Consider the following 20,730-nt stretch of genomic DNA (forward strand, 5'->3'; position numbering starts at 1 on the left):
CCCAGCTCTCTACCCAATCACAATGCTCCGGTCAGGCGGAGGTCTTGGAAAATAAAGCAGTGCTGACTTATGGTTTTGATTTATAAATAACATTAATACTGATAGAATAACTACATTAATGTCAATTCTGTCATTTGTACAAAGTTAAAATATAACATATCTTTTAATGTTGAATAATGCACTAATTTTGAGGTTTTGTAACAAACACAGAGAGAGCACAAAGGATTCTGGGTAAAATGTTCCTCTGCTAAACACTGATTGGTTCAGTCATTCATTATGTAAACTAACATGTTAATGTGATGTGTGTCGTGTGTTGATGTTTACAGATAAATGTGATTTTGTAAAATATTCCATTTTTTAATTTGTAAAAACAGGCAATTTTACAGAGCCTTGGAAGTGTCATTGCAAAATGTTTTGCATGTGCGCTTATTTTATTATATTGTGCGAGCGTTTTATGATGTTGTGCGCACGTTTTATGATGTTGTGCGCACGTTTTATTATATTGTAAAACGTGCACTCAATATTGTCTTGACACATAATTGTTGGCTTTACACTGCAAGTTCTGCATCGTGTAGTGTACATGGAGTAACAAGCTGCATTTAACATCTCACGACCACCTCCTGATTGCCGATCGTATGGTCGAATGAAAATCAAACCTGTTTGATATTATTCTGGTTGGCCGTCGTGAGGGTATCCTGCTGCTGGAGAGCTACAAGCATCCAACCACTTACACTGTGCATGTGCAAACACCGCAGACCTGTCTTGCAATGTTTTTTTGTTTTTTTTGCTTTGTTTTGTTTTTAAACTTTGATGTCTCCCATCGAGAGTTTTTGTAAATTAAGTTTGAAAAAAACAGCTTACGTTTTGCTTCTGGAAACATGAGTCCGACGTGTGGTTTTTGAACGTACAATGTGTGTGAGAACATAAATCGGGCACTCTGAAGTTTTACACCGTGCGGTTCTGTGGTACAGTTTGAACTGAAACCGAGTACAGTGATTAAAAATATCATACAGTGTCTGCCCAGCTTCAGGTTGAATACTGCCATGAACTGCCATGAACACTACTGGCCAGTAGATGGCAATAGAGACCCTGAAAACGTGCCAAAACAAAATTCCAGATAATCCCTGTCTGCTACATTTAAGATGCGTGGAATTTAACAAACGCAAATGTTGGGGAAAGTGTAGTGACACGGACCCACAACAGGGGGCGCAAATGAACGGTCAATAGATGAGCCAAAAGGTAACAATTTAATGTTGTGAATGTGCACAACGATTATACAGACAATCACAGAATCTGATAGCAGTCAATACACAACGGTGACGTGTGGGCAGGCTCGAGGATAGAAGACGTCTGTCCTGAGAAGAGCCGGAACCACACGATTTCCACCGCCACCGAACCTGGTGAATAGTGGAGCTGCCAAGTCCCGAATTCCCAGGTGGTCACCGTCCCCGACTGTCGGATCTGGTACTGCTGGCGAGGAGCATAAACAGTGAGATGTGGGTGTGTGCACACCCAGTAACAAAAACAGAAGGTGGAAAGTCACCTCCACCTCTAATCACACACTCGTGCAGCTCCTGTTAAATCACTTATCTGACTGGAGTGTGAAGCGAAGCCGTCGCTGATCACACTTTACGCCAATCCCACAGATAAGGAAATGCCACAGGAATACGGCTGCAAAGAAGTTCAGATTATTACTCAATGTTTAACTCAGCAGAGACAATTACCTTCACAGGTAGATGATATCTCGGCAGCGAGGTGGAGATGACGTCCGGCTTTTATGGAGTGGATAGATAGATAGATAGATATAGATATATACTTTTAATGTCCCCATGGGGAAATTTGTCTTGGACTTCTCAAAAATCATGACCCATACAAAGATACAGAACAAGACATAAACAGTTCATAACAATAAATAAATAAATACATAAATAAAGAATAAAAATTAAAAAATTTAAAAAAAACATACAAATACTAAAACCTCCTAATGTGCCTGATTGTTAGCGGTGTTTATTATGATATTTGTTAAGGGCTATGATTGATATAGGAACAAAAGAGTTCCTATATCTATTCAGTCTGCAATGGGGGACTCTGAAACGCCGGCCCAATGGTAGCAACTCGTATTGCGTGTGCAGAACATGGGAGGAGTCAGAAAGAATTCTGTCCGCTTGCTTCATCACGCACTGATCAAAAATTGACTGAGGATTGTAATACTGTTTCAAACCAATGATTTTCATTGCTGTGAGAACAATGTAGTTTAATTTTGATCTTAGGGACACAGGAAGGTTCCCAAACCAAGTGGTTATGCCATATCTTAGAATGCTTTCAAGAACTGCCTGATAAAACAGTAACATCATTTTTTGGTCGACTCCATGAAAACGCAAACGCCGTAGAAAATAGAGTCGTTGATTCAAGTGGGAACATAACCAGTCAACATGAGTGTTCCATGTAAGGGAACTGTCTATACAGACACCAAGATATTTGTACGATTGCACCTGTGTGATTGGTTGCTGGTGTATAATTACAGGGTTGTGATTGCCAACTAACTTTGGATCAAAAATGACTTCCTCTGTCTTTTTAACATTTAAAGTAAGGTAACTGGAATCACACCACTCAACAAACTGCCTCACCTCTGAATGATAGATATTCAAATCATCATTCTGTTGAAGTAAGCACAGAAGTGCTGAGTCATCTGAATATTTAAAAATATAGTTCCCAGGCTGCTTGGCTGAACACTCATTAGTATATAAAGTAAAAAGGACAGGTGAGCTCACACATCCCTGTGGTGCTCCAGTACTGATGTCTTTGATTTGGGACAGGCTAGAATTTACCTTAACCTGCTGTGTTCTGTTTGTCAAAAAAGAGTGAAACCACCGTATAAGTGACGGGTTGACATCCAACGCTTTAAGTTTCTGAATTAGTAAGTATGGCTGAAGCGTATTAAAGGCAGAGCTGAAGTCATGAAGTGGAGATGGGTGACAGCTGTCATGAGTTGACAGCTGTCAACCCCGGCTGTGTCCGTTTCGGCAGCGCCCTCTCCTGCCTGAAGCCCGCACTTCAGGCAGGGCGCCCTCTGGTGGTGGGCCAGCAGTACCTCCTCTTCTGGCGGCCCACACAACAGCAAATACAATAAGGTCTATAAACCCAGAGAATATATTCACAAGAGTTTTAAGCGCTAGAGTTTAATGCTGTTGTCTGTGGAGCCTGAACAGAGTGTCTGAAATACATTTGTCCTCTCGTGAACATACTGAGATTACCCTATCCTACCCATAATGCACTGCTGGACACAGCATGTGCTCACTAAAACCTTAAAAATTAGTGCATTACTTTAAAAGTAAAACATATATCTGATATTTTCACTTTATAAAACTTCAGACGTGACAGTAATTTTAAATAACTTGTTCGAAATTAGTTTGGTTAAAATTTGAACCATAAGTTAAAAATATATGCCTCTGGATGACTTGGGTGATATTGCCAGCATATCAGTATGGTGTTAAAGGAAATGATTTGTTTGTGTGTGTATGACCATTTCTTCTTTGCCTGCAGAGGATAGAGCAGTTTCTCCTAGAAGCAGCTCTGTTCTGTTTGCAGAGGGTAAAACTATACATCTGTTATGAAACTCTCTCTTGAAACACTCTTAAGGCTATGAAATTGGGCTATTAGTAAAAAAAAGTAGAAAAGGGGGTGTTCACAATAATAGTAGTGTGGCATTCAGTCAGTGAGTTCATCAATTTTGTGGAACAAACAGGTGTGAATCAGGTGTCCCCTATGTAAGGATGAAGCCAGCACCTATTGAACATGCTTTTCTCTTTGAAAGCCTGAGGAAAATGGGACGTTCAAGACATTGTTCAGAAGAACAGCGTAGTTTGATTAAAAAGTTGATTGGAGAGGGGAAAACTTATATGCACGTGCAAAAAATTCTAAGCTGTCCATCTGCAATGATCTTCAGTGCTTTAAAATAGACAACAAAAAAAAAAAACAAACGCATGGAAGAAAACGGAAAACAACCATCAAAATGGATAGAAGAATAACCAGAATGGCAAAGGCTCACCCACTGATCAGCTCCAGGATGATCAAAGACAGTTTGGAGTTACCTGTAAGTGCTGTGACAGTTAGAAGACGCCTATGTGAAGCTAATTTATTTGCAAGAATCCCCCGCAAAGTCCCTCTGTTAAATAAAAGACGTGCAGAAGAGGTTACAATTTGCCAAAGAACACATCAACTGGCCTAAAGAGAAATAGAGGAATATTTTGTGGACTGATGAGAGTAAAATTGTTCTTTTTGGGTCCAAGGGCCACAGACAGTTTGTGAGACGACCCCCAAACTCTGAATTCAAGCCACAGTTCACAGTGAAGACAGTGAAGCATGGTGGTTCAAGCATCATGATATGGGCATGTTTCTCCTACTATGGTGTTGGGCCTATATATCGCATACCAGGTATCATGGGTCAGTTTGGATATGTCAAAATACTTGAAGAGGTCATGTTGCCTTATGCTGAAGAGGACATGCCCTTGAAATGGGTGTTTCAACAAGACAGTGACCCCAAGCACACTAGTAAACAAGCAAAATCTTGGTTCCAAACCAACAAAATTAATGCCTCGCAGATGTGAAGAGATCATGAAAAACTGTTGTTATACAACAAAATACTAGTTTAGTGATTCACAGGATTGCTAAAAAAGCAGTTTGAACATAATAGTTTTGAGTTTGTAGCGTCAACAGCAGATGCTACTATTATTGTGAAGACCCCCTTTTCTACTTTTTTTTTTTTTTACTAATAGCCCATTTTCATAGCCTTAAAAGTGTGCATATCATGAATGCTTGGTCTTGTTGGATTTGTGAGAATCTACTGAATCTACTGGTACCTTGTTTCCCATGTAACAATAAAAAATATACTAAAACCTGGATTAATCTTTTTAGTCACATAGCACTACTATTATTCTGAACACTACTGTACATAGGTCTCTGTCATTTGATTAGCGGATTGTATGACACATTGATCCGTGCATTTTATTAATATTTACCATCCATTTTTGTCCGGTCCATTTCACACTGTTGCACACCTCCATTAGCTTTTGGAAAAATGCAAAGTTAAATCCATCAGTCACAGCATTAGTGGGGGCATCTTTATCAGCCGTACAAGCCCTGTCATATGAAGAATTGGATTTTGTTTGTTTGTTTTATTTTTTGTTGTTGTTGTTTTTTGCTGGATTTAAGAAAGCCTGCATCCCGTTAAGCTGATCATCGGCTCTCGCTGAACTTAGCAGTGTGTCAGCAAGTCACGCAGGGCAGAGTGAACTGCTGCTTCCTGCTGCCCTCTGGTTTCTGCTCCAAGAAACATCTTTCTAGTTTTAAGTAAATTATCATTAAAATTAATGAAATGACACAGATCTATTTAGGTGCCATATAAAACAAATAATGAGTGTTTATGAGTGCAATGGGAAAAACATTTTCATTCACTGAATGATGTCTCAGTCATTCAGGTCGGTGATCTTTAGAAGTTTGCCGGAAGGCAGCCTTCTCACTTGGCTGAGTGGAAAAACATCTCGAAGAATTAGCAGGTCCTTTTACTTCTGAATAAATGTCTCGATAGATTATACGTACAAATGTGTCCAAATAAGAAAATGAGCAGCAAGGGAACATACTAAAATAAGAAATGAGCTCTCGGGAAATGTATAAAGGTGTCAAAGTAAATGAGAAACATTGCAACAGAAAAAGAATGTCAACAGTTTTGTGCAGGAACAAATGAATTAAACAGATCATTCTTGAAGAGTTTCTGTTTTCAGTTTTAATTAGCACAAGTAGCATTTAGATTAATTAACTCTTGAGCAAAATGAAATGATTTAAGACCGTGTGCAGTAATGTCTGCTGTGTGCAGTTTTGACTTGTTTCCTCGATGCTGTTGACGTCGTCTGCTTTGGGGTCTAGCCTCTTTATGAAACATCATTATCTTTTGACGTGGCATTGAATTACTGTGTGCATTTGTCAATAGGATTTATCTTCATGCTCAGATGCGCTGCTGGGATCATTGTTTGCAGCACCGTACTTCAGACATTGGGAAGATGAGAGTTAACCTTGAAGTATTGATTTTCTGCCACCGTGTTCATGTACTATAAATCCATGTGTATGTACTCATTTCTCTCTCCTACTTTGTTCATGTTTCCTTGTGCAGAGATACTGAACGGGGGTGTTTACGTTGACCAGAACAAATTCCTGTGCCATGCGGACACCATCCACTGGCGTGACATTATCAAGAACCCCCAGGCTGAACTTCTGGTGGTACCAACCAACAACAGCAATCTGGGGTGTAAGTACTGCACATGGGAGGACCCGGTGGGACCTGCTTTTTGGATGAAAATGTAAAAAAAATTCACTTTTCCCCTGTGAAATGCCAAGCCAAAGGACTTGCCAACTTACTGCCGAAGTACAAAAAGGCACTCGCACAAGCTCTCGCATTTCTTCCCAGCAGCAGCAGCCTCCCTTTTTATTCATTCTATTTGCCTGGCAGTCATTTGGAAGCAAAATCACATAGCGTTAGATCAGCTAGTGAACCTTTCCGCTGTGGTATGGTGGCGGCTCTGCAGCAAGGCCCATGGAGCCGCTGTCTCTGATGTTCCTTTTAAATCTCAATGAATCTGACAGCTGGTTGAAGCTGCCCACTTCCCCTGATGCCCCCTGTCTCACATTCCCTGCAGTCTTTTAGCTCCTTCTCCTTTGGACATAACAGGCAATGCTATCCGGCGGATATTCTGTATCAAAAGAAATGGCTGTTGAAGACAGACACTTTCAAACTTTCCTGAATATATGTGGAAGAGCCTTTTAGTCACTTTAATTGTGTGATGAGAAGAGTAGTGACATTTCTTCAGGCACTCAATATCAAAACCCGTCAGGGTGAACAATAAGGACAGTTGTGTTAACGAATAGCAAAATTGCATGCAAAACGGGAAATATTGGCTCTCTTGGACAAAAGGACATGGTGATCTTTCTTTAATTGTAGGGTAAATAGGATAGAAGACAAAACCCACATTCTGGATTGTTTCTTCTCCAATTATGTTACTAGAGTAAAGTGGTGGTTCCTCCTTAGACCTCCATGATGTCAATCATTTTGCGTTTCATAACCTTTACTGTGACTACAAGAGATTATGACAAATACATATGCGGAAAAAAATGGGACTCTGTGCTTATGTTTTGCATGAGAAACAGAATTGTCATGTGCTAAGTAAAGGTGGGCGGATCGATCCTAATATCGTTAATATCGATACCAACGCTGGTATTGATATTGAACGACCCTCGTGTAAAAAGATCGATATTCAAGCTTTTTTCTCTCTCCCACAAGCACTGACTGCTGCGCACACAGATTCATCAAAGTCTACTCTCTGTAAGGGCAGTGCTGCGCTGTCACACAACACGGAGCAGCGCACCCTTGTATTGTGGTTTGTCAGCCCTCTGCCTCAGGTGATTTTGTTTTAAGTTCTGTTGAGTAATATTTTTTAAACAAAAATGTTGATTGTGATAATAAAGTATTTTTGTTGTCACATACAATGTTTGGCAAAATTCTATCCTAGGTCTTTTGGATCTTTTGGATCTATGAAGCTTAAATATGAAAAAGTATCAATATCGGTGATACTGAGCCTGTATTTACTTGGTATCGGATCAATACCAAAATTCCCGGTATCGCCCACCTCTAGTGCTAAGAAGTAAGTGGCAACGCCAGGTTTTCCAGTAGCAACAACTATACAGTATCTGCATTGTCAAAATGTAAAAAAAGAGTCTTCAAACCTCCTCCTTTCCCAGAGTAGCAGCTGCCTGCAGGGATGGTGGAAGTAAGGGTGCTAAGGAAGCTGCAGCATCCCCTACTGGCAAAGGACAGTAGTTAAAAATGTTTCCACGAATAAAATTATTGTCATGACAGAAGTTATTATTCTGTTCTGTGTTGTCTTCATGTACACCAAGTTGGTGTTGGTGGTGATGTCCAGCATCCCTTGGCCCTGGAGCTTGACAGGGGGAAGATGCTTCAGCAGCAGTTAACATGCTTCAGCATGAGAACTGTAAATCATTGTGTACCATTCTCACGTTCAGAGATTTGCATCCTGGAAGGTCACAGTTTTAGACCTTGTGCATACCTTGGAAAATGTTAGAGGTTCTGGAGGATGTCCCTGATGAACTGGGGTGTCATTTATCTTTCATTGTGCTATGGTGTTTTAAATGTGGTGGAAGTTTCACAATTTTCACAAAAAATATTGCTCTTTTAACTGTCAGTTTTCAGAATTATTCTGTAAAAAATACAACAAAAACAATCATTTACACAATAAACTGTAAATTTTAGTTTAAAGCCACTGTAATTTACAAAAAAAATTTACATTTTAATACAATAAATCTAAATGCATTTTTGTTCTTGTTTTTGCTCATTATCATTTCCATGCTATTTTATTTATTTATTTATTTATTCTGTAGAATTCAAAAGTAATTAGTTTGATGAGATTTTGTTGTGTTGTTTCCCTTTTGCTCAGGGCCACCACATGAGATTTGGTATTGTCTACACATGTTTACCCGAGTTTTCCTAACACAAAGCATCCTAAGGCTAAAAGTAGCCTTTAGTAACATCATTCTAAGAAAAATCTTAGAATTCCTTGAATTCTTAGACATTTCTTAGAATTTTCTCTTGGTAAGATAAAACTTATTCACAAAGCATCTTTGGCCTTAAGAGAGCTCCTAAGGTGCAAAACTGTTAAGAGGAGAGAGGAGGACTTTTAAGAAGCCTAAGAGTGTCTTAAGCAGACAAGACAGTGGGAAGACAGAGAGGAAGAAGAGATATTCTCCGTATGTTGAATAGCAGTGATTCAGTAACACGCTACCGGCTTGATGGTGCAGGAATAATGTTTGTAGTTGATGTCATCAGCATAGTAACGTAATAACGCCTGAGATGAAGGTCATCACAACATTGTGATATCTGGTTATTGGAAAAAAAAATGTCAATTGCAGGTAAATTCTATGACATTACAACTACAATTATTAATATCAAAATAAGCGATATCAGTACTTGTTTGAGAAGAAATTGGCTTGTGTGCTGCAATCTTTGGTTTTGCTTTGGATTGCAGCACTTACCAGCACTTGTCACACTCATTGTTTGTGCTCAGTTACCAGCATGGAGAGTAAACATAACAATAAGCTAATCAATACAATAATTGGTATGCGAATAAGGTACTTTCAAATGTACCTCATTCAACTGTTACTGTGTAACAATTCATTTAATTTTGCTGAGTTTCATCATCATGGCATTAAATTTTTTCACAATTACACATTTCTTAGTACAGTTCAGGCTATATGATAGGGAGGTGGTGATCTAGTGGTAAAGGCATTGGGCTTGAGACCAGAGGATCCTCGGTTCAAAACCCTGCCTGACTGGAAAATTGCTAAGGGCCCTTAGGCAAAATCCCCTAGTTACTCCCAGTGTGTAGTGAGCACCTTGTATGGCGACACCATGACATCGGGGTGAATGTGAGGCATTATTGTAAAGTGATTTGAACATCTGATGCAGGTGGAAAAGCGTTATATAAATGCAGACCATTTACCATTTATCTCAGAGCGCTGAGTGCATTTTTTTCCTCTTTCCCTTTTTGTGACAACCAATCACAGCTCTTAGAAGACTGCACCATACCAAGCAATGTGGTCAACCCTGCCTCCTCACAAAGATCAAAGTTTCTGTACCCTCCTTGCTCAGAGTTGCTCTCAGACATTTTGGGTTCACTATTAGGCTACATTCCTTGCTATGAATTTTTTGGCTAAGTTGGGAGCTCTCCAAGAAGCGTTTTGAATATGGGCCCAGCTGTACAAGGTGAATGGGCCTCAGGTAGTCTTGAACCTAGGATAGTTTCCTTGGGAGATCAGCACGCTTACTGTTTGCACCACCATGCTGTTACACAATAGGAACTACTCTGAAGATATAATGACTTGTATATCATATTGCCCCATAAATATATTTTTTACTGTATTTGTGTAATGCTAATATGAGGAGTTCTGGAAAAAAATCCATGTGTTTTTACAACTGAGTTGGCTCTATATCAATAAGCTAAAATGGATTATGCTTTTATTTGCATTTTCAATCTAAACTTCCACCATGTGCCAGAATGGTGGCACAAGCTGTTAGCGCACTTACTTCTCAAACAGAATATTCCTGTTTGTTTGTTTGTTTTTTGTAAATTATAATTATACAATAAACATACACTGTAAAAGTTACAGTAATTTCCATCAAGGTACTTACATATATAAGGTCTGTTAGACAAGTATCCGACCTTATTATTTTTTTTAAAAAACTATATGGATTTGAATCACGTGTGATTACATCAGCCAAGCTTGAACCCTCGTGGGCATGCAAGAGTTTTTTCACGCCTGTCGGTGACGTCATTCGCCTGTTTGCACGCCTTGTGGAAGGAGTGGTCCAGCCCCCTCGTCGGAATTCCTTTGCCTGAGAAGTTGCTGAGAGACTGGTGCTGTGCTTGATCAAAATTTTTTCAAAATCTGTGAGGCACATCCGAGTGGACACCATTCGAGAAATTCAGCTGGTTTTCTGTGAAAACTTTAATGGCTGATGAGAGATTTTGGATTGTTTCTATTGCTGTAAGGACTTCCCACGGAGCGGGGCGTCGCGCAGCGCTCCGAGGCGACGTCGTCATCCTGTTTCAAGCTGAAAACCTCCAAATTTAAGCCTCTGTTGACCCAGGACGTCGTGAGAGAACAGAGAACTTTCAGAAGAGGTCGGAATCAGCAGTTTATCCGGACATTCCACTGTTTTTTTAATGAAAGACGTGCGGACGGATTGGCGCGTCGATTCGCAGCTGGCACGGCGCGCCCGCCACAGGAAAAACACCTCCGTTGGAAGCCTTAAGGACAAGTTGGAACATGCCCTGCTGTTAAACAATTTGTCAGATACACACTCAACTGAAAGCCACCAAAAGCCGCCTGGATTTTAAAAATGGTTATCAACACAGAGGTGTTTTTCCTGTGCGGGCGCGCCGCTCCGGCTGAGAGCCGACGCGCAGTCCGTCCGCACGTCTTTCATTAAAAAAATCTCCTTTAACAGTGGAATGTCCGGATAAACTGCTGATTCCGACCTCTTCTGAAAGTTCTCTGTTCTCTCACGACGTCCTGGGTCAACAGAGGCTTAAATTTGGAGGTTTTCAGCTTGAAACAGGATGATGACGTCGCCTCGGAGCGCTGTGCGACGTCCCGATCCGTGGAAAGTCCTTACAGCGATAGAAACAATCCAAAATCTCTCATCAGCCGTTAAAATTTTCACAGAAAACCAGCTGAATTTCTCAATGGTGTCCACTCGGATGTGCCTCACAGTTTTTGAAAAAAGTTTGATCAAGCACAGCGCCAGTCTCTCAGCAACTTCTCAGACAATGAAAATCCGACGAGGGGGCTGGACCACTCCTCCCACAAGGCGTGCTCACAGGCGAATGACGTCACCGATAGGTGTGAAAAAACTCACGCATGCGCACGAGGGTTCAAGCTTGGCTGATGTAATCACACGTGATTCAAATCCATATAGTTTTTAAAAAAATAAAACTGTCGGTTTCTTTTCTAATAGACCTCGTATTTGCTATATTTTAATAGAATTATTGTGGCAACCACAGCTACCATTTTGTTTGTTTGTTTATTTGTTTGTTTTTTGTTAAAAGCAATGGAATTTTCATAATTCTGTAGACTGTAACACTGTTGTAATTCCTGTAAGATCATTGGAAGGTTTTCCAGAAGTACAGAGATTGTTCTAAAATTATGCTTCAGGTGTGCTGTGGTTGTTGATTCACATGTAATATTGTATAAGTACAGCACATTATGTCATGAAACTGTGCATTAAGTCACAACGGTGGCAACAGTGATCTTTCACTCACCTTTCTTACAATTTCAGACTGAGACCTTCTAGAATGCAATTTGCTGAATTGAGAATGGTGCTTTAGTTCACTCTCTAATGCAGTCCCGTTGCTTCAGTGTGCTCCTCTTTGAGATAATGTACCAAGGCAATCAGATAATCCTACAGGTCAGGTTAAACTTCTCAACAGTACAGAAAAATATGCAATGTCACCAATTTTAGTAATCTCCTTCAAAAAGAAGTCCATTTTAGGTGGCTTACCTTAAACCAGGTTTTTCAGTTTTTCATTCTGAGTTTATTGCTTCTTGTGTTGCAAACAAAGTCATTCGCCTGCCACTTCATTTGGCCTTGCAAGCCAGGATCAGGTAACTGGTGTCATATTTGATTGAAAGGTTGGTGCTCAAATGTGTTCAATAAAAATATTTCTGACATACAGGTTCACAGAAACTGCAACCAGAATTGTTGCAAGTTTTAGTTGTAACATCTAAACTGTGTTTGGTCAAAAACATGATGAATTGATGCTTTAAGTGAGAAGAAATTTGATGATTTTTTGTTTATCACTTGGAAATAAGCAGGAGTACACTGGGTTAACCCATGAGTGTAAATGTAACTGTTATGGTGGTTAGGATGGAAGTTTCTGTAGGAGGAGGATGAAAGGCAGACAGGAAAATAAAGGAGAGGACCCAACAACCAACAACATAAAAGACAAGAAGAACTGTGGGAGTTGAGGTTGGCCCAATTGGAGACTAGTTAGTATTAACATTAACAACCCCACAGTGGGAGGGTTGAAAGGGCGAGTGACATTCTGCCTGCTCTATTTCTCTTAGTCTGTACATTAACCCATAGTCAATTAAGTCTTGATGATGGGCCGCTGGCAGATGAAGGCTGGAGGTTCGGTCAGGTCCCCACTTTGCCTGTGCCAGAGCTTGACAGTAGGGAGTAGAAGCTTGTCTTTCATGCTTATGTCTCTACAGGCCACAATTTACCACAGTGACTCCAGGTCTATTGTCAGGATGAGCGCGAGGAAGATTAGACAGATCTGTCAGTGTCACCAGGCAGGAAAGTTTTAAGTGCGTGTGTGAGTCGGGTTTGTGTGTCTCTCTTTAAGTATGAGGGAACCGAACTTGATTTGGGCAGTGCACTCTAAAAAGTAATTCAGTGACTTTGTATTATCACAGTAAGAAACAGCTATGTTGACTTCATAAAATCTCTGACATACATACAACTGTTTGAGTTGGATATACCAAATGAAATACCCTAAAAACTTAACCAGTTCATTTTATCTTAAATTAAATACAAATAATTAGCATTTGCTTAGCAAATTATATTTTTGAAATATACTTGATTTGTTTGGTAAATTTCATTCAGCCTATTTGGAAAGGACTTACTTACTTACATTTTTTACTTGGACTTACACATCATAAAGTATATTTAAATGATTTCACAGTTTTTTTTTTCAATTTACTCAATATTTTTAAGTGTAAAATGTTTCACCAACAAAATTGAGTAGAACACAGTAACAGTTTTTAGAATGTGTGTCAGAACAATGTAGAAAGTTGGACTAAGAGTTTTCTGATGCACGTTTAACCTGTGTGTGCATTGCGCAGGCAGACGGTGTCATCGCACGTGTAACGGACGCTGCTGGGGGGATCAGGAAGACCAGTGCCAAACCTGTGAGTAATGCCTAAGATGTTAAGGTCTTCTTGTATTTGGACCTAAACGTAAAGACATAATGGACACATCTGTGCTGAAATGTTTATTTAATGACCAAAGCAGGTGCACAGAAGCAAAATTCAAAGTTCAAACACAGATTGACCAATTTACTAGTCATCAATGAAAGGTCAGGAGACCACCACTTGAAGAGCTGCATGTAGGTTGAGTCCATCCAGGTTTCTTCCCCACCCAAGGTTGGTATCCATTTACAGCTGGGTGGATTGGGGGCAATGCAGATGAAGTGTCTACAACCCCTGCAAAAATTAGGAATCACCGGCCTCGGAGGATGTTCTTCAGTTGTTTAATTTTGTAGAAAAAAAGCAATCACAGACATGACACAAAACTAAAGTCATTTCAAATGGCAACTTTCTGGCTTAAGAAACCTATAAGAAATCAGGAAAAAAAATTGTGGCAGTCCAGTAACGGTTACTTTTTTAGACCAAGCAGAGGGAAAAAAATATGGAATCACTCAATTCTGAGGAAAAAATTATGGAATCATGAAAAACAAAAGAACGCTCCAACACATGACTAGTATTTTGTTGCACCACCTCTGGCTTTTATAACACCTTGCAGTCTCTGAGGCATGGACTTAATGAGTGACAAACAGTACTCTTCATCAGTCTGGCTCCAACTTTCTCTGATTGCTGTTGCCAGATCAGCTTTGCAGGTTGGAACCTTGTCATGGACCATTTTCTTCAACTTCCACCAAAGATTTCAATTGGATTAAGATCCGGACTATTTGCAGGCCATGACATTGACCCTATGTGTCTTTTGCAAGGAATGTTTCACAGTTTTTGCTCTATGGCAAGATGCATTATCATCTTGAAAAATGATTTCATCATCCCCAAACATCCTTTCAATTGATGGGATAAGAAAAGTGTCCAAAATATCAACGTAAACTTGTGCATTTATTGATGATGTAATGACATCTCCCCAGTGCCTTTACCTGACATGCAGCCCCATATCATCAATGACTGTGGAAATTTACATGTTCTCTTCAGGCAGTCATCTTTATGAAACTCATTGGAACGACACTGTTACATGCCGACGTGGGTTGAGGAGCGGACGTGCGTCTGACTGAACCCAGCACTAAATAACCAGAAAGCGGTTCCAAAAACAAAACATTTATTTCCCTTTCCATGCAATAATTGTGTACAACATAATATATAGCTTGTCTGGTGGAGTGAAGGACGGCGCGCTCTCCAGCGCCCAAAGGGATCGAAGCCCGGCGCTTCTGGACTCAAATTCACCGCCAAACACCCCCCAGGTGGACACGACAAACTGACTCTGTGAAGGATAGAAGAGGTGAGGTAAGTCAACAGCTACAACTAATATCCTTCAAAGGCACACGCTGTCAGCAACACATTCAGGTCTGACTTTAAGCTTTATGTAAATGAGCAGCTTCTCACAACAGGTGGAGGATCATCAGTCTGCACGCCACGGCCGTGAGAAGCGAGCTGCACAATTCTCATCAATGTTCAAATATACTGCGTAACAAAATACCAAATTACTATTAACACTTATTCAGACAATCAGTCACCTCTGATGTGTGCTGACAGCATGTGTCCCTCACCTGTCCTCCTTCACAGGCACGATGTGTCAAACCCAGGCGCGGTCCTCAGCGTATCACAAACGAACGTCACAAGGTCGAGTTCCCGGCAATTCTGCTTGAACCACTCATGGCTTAAATGCAGAACACCATCTAATTATCTGCTTCAGCTGAAAGTCCTTAAGTCTGCACGTGAGCATCATCCACAGGTGCTGCGAGTCATTAGGCCTGCACGTGGACATCCTCCACAAGTGCAGCCAATAATGTTGATGAGGGTGAAGGATTCTTCTGCCAGCACCGTCTCCACAGACAAAAACCAGTTTGCATACCACCTGGAGAGCAAAGAAAAGAAAACAACACAAAAACATCCAGCCAAACCCCCCAACACATAACAGGCACCAAACAAAAGTTCCAGTATCATCACCTTGCCCAATGCAGATTCGAGATTCATCACTGAATATGACTTTCATCCAGTCATCCACAGTCCATAATTGCTTTTCCTTAGCCCATTGTAACCTTGTTTTTTCTGTTAGGTGTTAATGATGGCTTTCGTGTAGCTTTTCTGTATGTAAATCCCATTTCCTTTAGGTGGTTTCTTACAGTTCGGTCACAGACGTTGACTCCAGTTTCCTCCCATTCATTCCTCATTTGTTTTGTTGTGCATTTTCGATTTTTGAGACATATTGCTTTAAGTTTTCTGTCTTGACGCTTTGATGTTTTCCTTGGTCTACCAGTATGTTTGCCTTTAACAACCTTCCCATGTTGTTTGTATTTGGTCCAGAGTTTAGACACAGCTGACTGTGAACAACCAACATCTTTTGCAACACTGCGTGATGATTTACCTTCTTTTAAGAGTTTGATAATCCTCTCCTTTGTTTCAATTGACATCTCTCGTGTTGGAGCCATGATTCATGTCAGTCCACTTGGTGCAACAGCTCTCCAAGGTGTGATCACTCCTATTTTAGATGCAGACTAACGAGCAGATCTGATTTGATGCAGGTGTTAGTTTTGGGGATGAAAATTTACAGAGTGATTCCATAATTTATTCCTCAGAATTGAGTGAGTCCATATTTTTTTCCCTCTGCTTGGTCTAAAAAAGTAACCGTTACTGACTGCCACAATTTTTTTTCCTGATTTCTTATAGTGTTTCTTAAAGCCAAAAGTTGCCATTTGAAATGACTTTAGTTTTGTGTCATGTCTGTGATCTGATTTTTTTCTACAAAATTAAACAACTGAATGAACATCCTCCGAGGCCGGTGATTCCATAATTTTTGCCAGGGGTTGTAGACACTTCATCTGCATTGCCCCAATCCACCCAGCTGTAAATGGATACCAACTTTGGCTGGGGTTGTACAAGTAACAAGACCTGGACTCAAATCGAGGTGTACACCTCCAATTCCCACTGATTTACCTTCTCCACACAAGCAGGATGTACTGCTGCGACTCCTTAGAAGCTATGCTGAGGTAATAAAGTGATGGCAGTTTAAGATGTGTGCAGTTATCTGCCTAGAGTTCTTATGGCAGGTCCCAGTTTGCTAAATCATAATTTTTTTGGACTGGTTTGAACTTCTCATGCCAAATCCTTGCATGGTTGATATGTGCAGTATGTGCACGTCAAATATTTAAAGTACCATCATAATTAAACAGCCAATGAAAAATATGTGAGCAACTCAGCAGCGATAATAGCTGTTTGGCTGTGGGCTAAACTTTCTGAGGATTACAGTGATTCCATCACTGTCTTCTTGTGTCTCTGCAAACTGATGCTGGAGCAATGGCAGCGAGGACACTTTGTTCATTCTGTTCATCAATAAATGGCATGGTTATAGCTGTTATATGACACAGTCATGAATGTGTCATAAACATTATGTCAGTGTCATAAACATTTATGACTGCTGTCATTAAGTGTCATTCAGTTTTTGTAATGACAAGTTGAAAAGTTGGCATACAACCGAAGACCAAAGAGCCAAAGACAACTTCTGGTTATGTCGCTTAGATTAATATCAAGTTGTCATATTCAAGACAACCCAAAAAATATCAACTTGTCATTACAAAACCGAATGACACTTAATGACAACAGTCATAAACATTCATGACACTGACATAATGTTTATGATATGTTCATGACTGTGTCATGTAACAGCTATGACAGTGTTAAGTCACTATTATGACGATACCTTAAAGTAAAGTGTTACCCTGTAGGGTAAGGAAAGGTTATTATTTAAAAGTTTGTACCAGATCATGAATCTTTTCTCCATCATTTTTTCTTTATTTTAGCTGCTGGAGAAAGACACTACAATTGTTGAATTTCTTAGTAATACATACACACAGTGTTTTTGTGACACTCCTGTTACCTGGTATTGGTGGAATGAAAAAAAAATGGCAGTATGAGAACCATCTCATCCTGCCATACTGCCTCAACCAGCCACTTAGGTGCCTGGTCTTGAGAACCGTCCCTGGTTCTCAAGACCAGGCACCTAAGTGGCTCTACTTTACTCTATTCTACTCTTCCTTTTTTAGATATTTAGATATACCTTAGTATACTTTGCAAAAACAATGTCGGACTCTGTAGTTTTCTCTTGGCCCCTCCCCAATCAGACTGGGAGTGACATGTTTAGCCGCATGTTCTCCTTGAATTGCTGGCTGTCTGAGTGGTGTCCAAAAAATGAGGTGGGCTTCATAGATAATTGGCAAAGTTTCTGGGGAAAACCTGGTCTTGTTAGGAGAGACGGCATCCACCCCACTTTGGATGGAGCAACTCTCATCTCTAGAAATATGGCCAATTTTATTAGTAAGTAAGTCCCTTCAGCTGCTCCCTTGTTTGTACTCGGGGTCGCCACAGCAAATCCAAGGTGGATCTGCATGTTGAATTGGCACAGGTTTTACGCCGGATGCCCTTCCTGACGCAACTCCACATTACATGGAGAAATGTGGCAGGGGTGGGATTTGAACCCGGAGCCTTCTGAACTGAAACCAAGCGCATTAACCACTTGGCCACCATCCAAATCGTGACTATCCAGGGTTGGGACAAGGAAGCAGAGTTGTAGTCTTACACACCTCTCTGCAGCTTCTCTCCACCTGCCATCCTCCCAATACCCCATCCCTGTAGAGACGGTGCCTGCTCCCAGACCACCAACAACCAGTAAAAATCTATTTAAGCATAAAAATTCAAAAAGAAAAAAAATAATAATATAGCACCTTCAACTGCACCACAGACTAAAATAGTTAAATGTGGTCTATTAAACATTAGGTCTCTCTCTTCTAAGTCCCTGTTAGTAAATGATATAATAATTGATCAACATATTGATTTATTCTGCCTTACAGAAACCTGGTTACAGCAGGATGAATATGTTAGTTTAAATGAGTCAACACCCCCGAGTCACACTAACTGCCAGAATGCTCGAAGCACGGGACGAGGGGGAGGATTAGCAGCAATCTTCCACTCCAGTTTACTAATTCATCAAAACCCTAAAACAGAGCTTTAATTCATTTGAAAGCTTGACTCTTAGTCTTGTCCATCCAAATTGGAAGTCTCAAAAACCAGTTTTATTTGTTATTATCTATCGTCCACCTGGTCGTTACTGTGAGTTTCTTTGTGATTTTTCAGACCTTTTTTTCTGACTTAGTGCTTAGCTCAGATAAGATAATTATAGTGGGTGATTTTAACATCCACATTGATGCTGAGAATGACAGCCTCAACACTGCATTTAATCTATTATTAGACTCAGTTGGCTTTGTTCAAAATGTAAATGAGCCCACCCACCACCTTAGCCACACTTTAGATCTTGTTCTGACATATGGCATAGAAATTGAAGACTTAACAGTATTCCCTGAAAACCCCTTTTTGTCTGATCATTTCTTAATAACATGGACTACCCAGCAGTGGGGAATAAGTTTCATTACAGTAGAAGTCTTTCTGAAAGCGCTGTAACTAGGTTTAAGGATATGATTCCTTCTTTGTTATGTTCTTCAATGCCATATATCAACATAGTGCAGAGTAGCTACCTAAACTCTGTGAGTGAGATAGATTATCTCGTCAATAGCTTTACTCCTCATTGAGCACAACTTCGGATGTTGTAGCTCCTCTGAAAAAGAGAGCCTTAAATCAGAAGTACCTGACTCCGTGGTATAACCAACAAACTCACAGCTTAAAGCAGATAACCCATAAGCTGGAGAGGAAATGGCATCTCACTAATTTAGAAGATCTTCATTTAGCCTGGAAAAAAAGTCTGTTGCTCTATAAAAAAGCCCTCCGTAAAGCTATGACATCTTACTACTCATCACTAATTGAAGAAAATAAGAACAACCCCAGGTTTCTTTTCAGCACTGTAGCCAGGCTGACAAAGAGTCAGAGCTCTATTGAGCCGAGTATTCCTTTAACTTTAACTAGTAATGACTTCATGACTTTCTTTGCAAATAAAATTTTAACTATTAGAAAATTATTCATAACCATCCCAAAGACATATCTTTATGTTCGACTGCTTTCGGTAATGCTGGTATTTGGTTAGACTCTTTCTCTCTGATTGTTCTGTCTGAGTTACTTTCATTAGTCACTTCCTCCAAACCATCAACATGTCTATTAGACCCCATTCTTGCCAGGCTGCTCAAGGAAGCCCTACCGTTAATTAATGCTTCGATCTTAAATATGATCAATCTATCTTTATTAGTTGGCTATGTACCACAGGCTTTTAAGGAGGCAGTAATTAAACCATTACTTAAAAAGCCATCGCTTGACCCAGCTATCTTAGCTAATTATAGGCCAATCTCCAACCTTCATTTTCTCTCAAAAATTCTTGAAAGGGTAGTTATAAAACAGCTAACTGATCATCTGCAGAGGTGTCTAACCAGATCCTTATTCTGGATGGCATTACCCTGACCTCCAGAAATACTGTAAGAAATCTTGGAGTCATTTTTGATCAGGATATGTCCTTCAGTATGCATATTAAGCAAATATGTAGGACTGCTTTTTTGCATTTGCACAATATCTCTAAAATTAGAAAGGTCTTGTCTCAGAGTGATGCTGAAAAGCTAATTCATGCATTTATTTCTTCTAGGCTGGACTATTGTAATTCATTATTATCAGGTTGTCCTAAAAGTTCCCTGAAAAGCCTTCAGTTAATTCAAAATGCTGCAGCTGGAGTACTGACAGGGACTAGAAGGAGAGAGCATATTTCACCCATATTGGCTTCTCTTCATTGGCTCCCTGTTAATTCCAGAATAGAATTTAAACTTCTTCTTACTTATAAGGTTTTGAATAATCAGGTCCCATCTTATCTTAGGGACCTCATAGTACCATATCACCCCAATAGAGTGCTTCGCTCTCAGACTGCAGGCTTACTTGTAGTTCCTAGGGTTTGTAAGAGTAGAATGGGAGGCAGAGCCTTCAGCTTTCAGGCTCCTCTCCTGTGGAACCAGCTCCCAATTCGGATTAGGGAGACAGACACCCTCTCTACTTTTAAGATTAACCTCACCTGAACCATCCCTTAGTTATGCTGCTATAGACTTAGACTGCTGGGGGGTTCCCGTGATGCACCCAGTGTTTCTTTTTATTCACCTCTTTTGCTCTGTATGCACCTCTCTGCTTTTAAGCAGTGATTGATCTCTG

At 40.2% G+C, this 20,730-nt stretch overlaps 1 protein-coding gene across 1 annotated transcript in view; it reads left to right on the forward strand.

Moving 5' to 3' along the window:
- LOC117517414 (receptor tyrosine-protein kinase erbB-4-like) overlaps positions 1–20,730 on the forward strand; it is an 886,935-nt gene that overhangs the window by 593,152 nt on the left and 273,053 nt on the right. Inside the window, exons 4-5 of the mRNA XM_034178423.1 lie at positions 6,167–6,301; positions 13,474–13,539. Of these exons, the coding sequence (XP_034034314.1) occupies positions 6,167–6,301; positions 13,474–13,539 (201 nt within the window). The remainder of the gene's footprint in view (positions 1–6,166; positions 6,302–13,473; positions 13,540–20,730) is intronic.

Source organism: Thalassophryne amazonica, chromosome 1 (genome assembly GCF_902500255.1).
Source record: "Thalassophryne amazonica chromosome 1, fThaAma1.1, whole genome shotgun sequence".
NCBI lineage: Eukaryota > Metazoa > Chordata > Actinopteri > Batrachoidiformes > Batrachoididae > Thalassophryne > Thalassophryne amazonica.